The following is a 5,211-nucleotide window of genomic DNA, read 5'->3' as shown; positions in this document are numbered from 1 at the left end:
GTGTTTTCTTGCCCTTCCATGCAGCACATGGGAATTCTAAAATCCAACTGATCGGTAGACTGCTCGTTAAAAACCTGATGAGGCTTTCACAAACACGTTTTTTTTTCTGTGTCTGGGGAAAAGAAGAATGGAACTTATAACAAATGAAAGTTGCCAATTCAGACTTGTCATTGTTGGGTCAAGATGGACAATCCAAATCCCTATAAAGCCGAAGTTTCCTACGCTGTAATCTTCAATTCAAAGTGCTAAGCCTTGAGCCTCTTGCCAAGCCACCAACTCCTAGGATTAGAAAGATTGCAGAGGCCCCTCGGAGAAAATTTTGTGCGAGGATGGGATTGCTCTCCACTTGCCTTGGCTTTGTAGCCAAACTGCTTCTCCTGGCTCTCTTCATATGTGCCACCACTGGCTCAGTCCAAGCTAAGGAAGTCCGCCACAGATGGGAGGTCTCATACCAGTTCAAGTCCCCGGATTGCTACCAAAAGCTCGCAGTTACCATCAATGGAGGGACGCCAGGCCCAACAATCGATGCCCAGCAGGGAGACAACGTCATTGTTGAGGTTATCAATGGGTTGCTCACCGAGAACCTAGCTATCCATTGGCATGGAATTCGGCAGGTACCAGAATTTACAAGTGGACATTTGAGTTTATGTTGCGCTTGATATATGTAAATTTACATCCAACCCATACCTAAATGCAGGACCAATGTCTTATATTAAGTTCATCTCTTTATCTATTAATTAATTGATGTCAGTATCTTTCGTAGTGTGACCCTCTTTTATGATCTAGCTCTCTTTGTAGCTTTTGGTTGGAGGAGCGAAGGAGAAATACCAGAAGTTAATTTAATATCTTCTAAGAAAGTATAACTGTCGATCTCTAATCTGCCTTGACACTTAGGACCTCCTCCATCAAAAAGACTGCCTTCTAAGAAGTATAACGTCGATTTTTGGCCAGCAACCCTAAACAATGTTCCGGTCCAAGTGATGGACATATAACATTTTTGGTTCCTTTTATCCCTTTATGTTCCTTCTTCATCGACTAGAGTCCTAATGGAGCATGTGGCAATTGTTCTATCATGGTTTGTTCAAAATATAGCAGCCTAAAAAAATCTTTTCCCATGCATGCCCCACCCTACTTGCATTTTGACTTCATTTCATGATTGAATTTTATGCACAGCCGGTTTTAATTTGTACTTACTATGGCAGTAATTACTATCTTGTAGATTGGCACTCCTTGGTTTGATGGAACTGATGGGCTGACACAGTGTAATCCAACCTGGGGAGACTTTCACTTACAACTTTACCGTTGATAGAGTAAGTTTCAAGAAGATTTAACAAGAACACTACTCAAGATAAATATTAATTAGATGGCTATTAGACCTAACTCATCAATCTTTTTTTCTTTTTTTTTTTCTCAGGCAGGGACCTACCTCTACCATTCACACTATGGGATGCAAAGGTCAGCGGGGCTCTACGGTGTCATCCGAGTGGCAGTCCCTGATGGAGTGAATGAGCCGTTTACCTATGATGAAGACCAAAGCCTCCTCCTCTCTGATTGGTGGCACAATAGCACTTATGAACAGGCCACTGACTTAAATTCGTTGCCTATCAATTGGATTGGGGAGCTGCAGGTATTTTGATCTAAAAAAAAAACAGAATGGTATGACAAAACTTTAGTATGCCCTAAGGAAAACTGGGTACGAGAAAATTAAATTTTAGTTTCTAGAGTCAAACTCGATCAAAACAGAGATTTTTTGTTTTTGTCAAGTTTCTTTGTTGTGCAAGTTGAAGAACTATAGATGTTTGTGTCAAGAAACGGTAGAATTTTCAAAACTCATGACTTGACTTTTACATTCTTTTTTTTTTTTAGATTGTGAGAATTTTTGTCGAAACGAGTCAAACAGCATTGCAAGTGATACTTTACCGAGGTTTAACTAAGTATTCCTTCTTAATATTGCAGTCTCTTTTGATCAATGGGAGAGGCAAATACAATTGTTCCCTGGCAGCAGCTGGGGTCTGCAATGAAACCAACACCGAGTGCTCCTCGTCGGTGGTGACGGTCCATCCCGGCAAGACCTACCGACTTCGCATTGGGAGCATCACATCTCTCTCCGAAATATCGAAGTAGAGGTAACCTTTTCTCTTTTTTTTAAAAAAAAAGAAATGAAGGTAACATTCTCCATTATATTATTTTGATTTCTATGTATTAATAAAGGTTCAAATATCTTCGTAATATACATACTACAAACAAACGTAAAAACTCTAAATATGGTTGTCACAACATTATTTCATATAAGAAAATAGAAGAATTAAAGAATTATAAATGCCGAATGCTATGGAAAATTACCTCCCTATGATTGTAATAACATGGGCATATATCCCTTTTTGCAACTCATTTGATTGTAATAACATTTTGATGAGCATATGCTAGTTGTTATATAGTGTAGGATTTGAGCTTTGTTTTGTTAATATTTCTGATGTAAAAATAGCTAATACAAGGCCGATATCTTAAAACTCATTAATAGTAGAATGCTAATATGTATAAGAAGAGTAGCAACATTGTATACTAAAAATTATTGCTAATACAAGTGTGATCACTCCAGGGGCATAATATGACTGTTGTTGAAGCTGATGGCCATTATGTGAATCCCTTTGTCGTGAAGAACCTCAACATCTACTCAGGTGAGACCTATTATGTAATTCTGAAGACCGATCAAGACCAATCCCGCAACTACTGGATTGCTGTAAATGTTGTTAGCCGGGAACCGGCGACTCCCACCGGCACTGCCATCCTCAATTACAACCAAAACCAGCCCGAAAGTCTCCCTCCGACTGTTCCACCCACCGGACCGCTTTGGAACGACACCATGTACAGATTCAATCAGAGCATCACCACCCGAGCGCATCCAAATTATACTCAGCCTCCACCAAACACTTCTGACCACCTCATCATCTTATTAAACACTCAGAATACTGTCAATGGCCATGAAAGGTGGTCTCTTAACAACGTGTCGCTTGATCTACCACATACACCCTATCTAATTGCAATCAAGGAGAACTTGACCAATGTCTTCAATCAAACTGCACCACTAGAGACTTATGATTACAGGAATTACGACATATATAGCATACCAAAGAAGCTGAATGCGACAACAAGCTCTTCAATTTATACATTACAGTTCAATTCAACGGTGGATGTGATCTTGCAGAATGCAAACACATTGCATGCTAACACCAGCGAAACACATCCATGGCACCTGCATGGGCATGACTTCTGGGTGATGGGGTACGGGTTGGGGAGATTCGATCCAGCAACCAGTCCAAGCAGTTATCAGGTCGACCCGATTATGAAGAACACGGTGGCACTGCACCCCTATGGATGGACGGCCCTGAGGTTCCAAGCCAATAACCCTGGAGTGTGGTTTTTCCATTGTCACATTGAGGCACATTTGTTCTTAGGCATGGGGGTGGTGCTTCAAGAGGGAGTGGACAGGGTTGGGGAGCTGCCTAGGGACATTATGGGGTGTGGTGAATCCAAAAGTCTGATTAGGCCTTAACCTAATCAAAGCGTGAGAGTAGAACTGTCATTCAAGTTACAATTGTATTAGAGTAGGCCTTCCATGTGATTTGACATTTTTATTCTTCTCTTGGATTGAAGTCCGCTTATTCAATAGGAAGTATTTACATTTCAAGTTATCAGACAAATTGTATGACTCTGCCCAAGAGATCTAATATCGTGATTTACATGAAGAATGAAGTATATATGCTTCTGTTCTGTTTCTTGTCAGTTGCCTCAGTTGCTTATTTTTATGTTCTCATATCCAGTAGAAGGATTCATCCTCCATGATATCCAGTAAAATCAGACATAATCGGCATCTACTAGCCAGGCGTTTCAAGAAATTTTCTCCTTGTGCTGGACCCCCAAAAAAAGGGGCTTCGAGGCATAATGGTTTTTCATTGATGGTTTATCATAGATTATAGGAGGTGGTTAAAGGTATCGTTCGATAATTTGGCGATCGGAGTCAAGAATCGCTGGATCCAGACTAGATTGGTAAGATTCCGTAGTGGATCGTCTTTCAAATTACTTGAATTCAACTGATCCGATTAGATAAGTCAGCTGAGTTTTTGAGCGGACTGGTGATCTAAGTCAATCAAATTTTCAGTAGTGTCCCTGTAAAAATAAATATTCAATCTCTTTTTCATGCTCTTGATTTTATATAATTATTTAATACGTTATATTTATATTTTTACATTACTTTATATTTATTTGATATTATAGTATATATTTTTATTTTTTAATAATGTGTATACCTATAAATATAAATATGTGTGTGTGTATGTATAAATTAATATATAGTATATGTATTTTTACTATGTATATAATCTTATAAATTATACTACTTTGAGTTATTTATGTATTAACTCGCAAGCTAATGTGCCTGCTTTATCAATCCACCTAGATTCTTGGAACTCCAAGTTTAATATTGGTTGTTCCTCATGAACTCTTGCTGCAATATCCCTTAGTCCACTCCACATGAGTCATAGGCCAGGTCTACTCTGATACCATTTGTAACAGTTTAGGACCTCAACCAAAATAGTTAGTTGGAAGGTATTTTTTGGATTCTTTAGTTCTGCATAAATATTTAAGATCTTTCCAGCAAATAACCAATATGGAACTAAACACACGTCCGTACAAATCCTCACACTTGTACTATAGAATAGCTAAGGTTTATAAGATCGATCAATCTGATATAATTCTAGTCAGTAAAAGAAGTATTTTAAGCTCTATAACTGACTTTAGGCCTATTAACCTTCTAAATAAACCATTCAAAATTCTCATGAAAGTACTTGCCATGCACATCATAGGATGCACAGATCTACTGAGATCTATGGTCTCGTCGAGTGGCAATTCCTACCATTATGGTTGATAGGTTCACCTACGTAGAGTATTATCCATGCTACCTGGTGGCAAATAGACTTGGGCATCGGGCCGTGCCGGGCCGGCCCGGCCCAGGCCCACCGGGCCCGAGGTCTAAACGGGCCGTGCCTGGCCCGGCCCACTTATGAAGCGGGCCGTGCCGGGCACGGCCCGTTCAGCACAGAACGAAAGCCCGGCCCGGCCCCAGGCCCATCTATTGGCGGGCCGGGCCGGGCACGGCATGAGACGGGCCGTGCCTGGCACGGCCCGTCTCGGGCGCAAACGGGCCGTGCCAGG

General features: G+C 40.5%; 1 protein-coding gene across 1 annotated transcript; it reads left to right on the top strand.

Moving 5' to 3' along the window:
* Positions 1 to 329: 329 nt before the first annotated feature.
* LOC103721065 (L-ascorbate oxidase-like) lies at positions 330 to 3,553 on the top strand. The gene is given in 7 exon segments (XM_039117196.1): positions 330 to 614; positions 1,220 to 1,263; positions 1,265 to 1,310; positions 1,415 to 1,627; positions 1,957 to 2,107; positions 2,110 to 2,126; positions 2,600 to 3,553. Coding segments are annotated over 7 exon segments (1,710 nt in total).
* Positions 3,554 to 5,211: the final 1,658 nt, after the last annotated feature.

Source organism: Phoenix dactylifera, unplaced genomic scaffold, assembly GCF_009389715.1.
Source record: "Phoenix dactylifera cultivar Barhee BC4 unplaced genomic scaffold, palm_55x_up_171113_PBpolish2nd_filt_p 000190F, whole genome shotgun sequence".
NCBI classification, from domain to species: Eukaryota; Viridiplantae; Streptophyta; class Magnoliopsida; order Arecales; family Arecaceae; genus Phoenix; species Phoenix dactylifera.
Note: the sequence above shows the minus strand (reverse complement) of the source record. Positions and strands in the feature narration are given on the sequence as shown.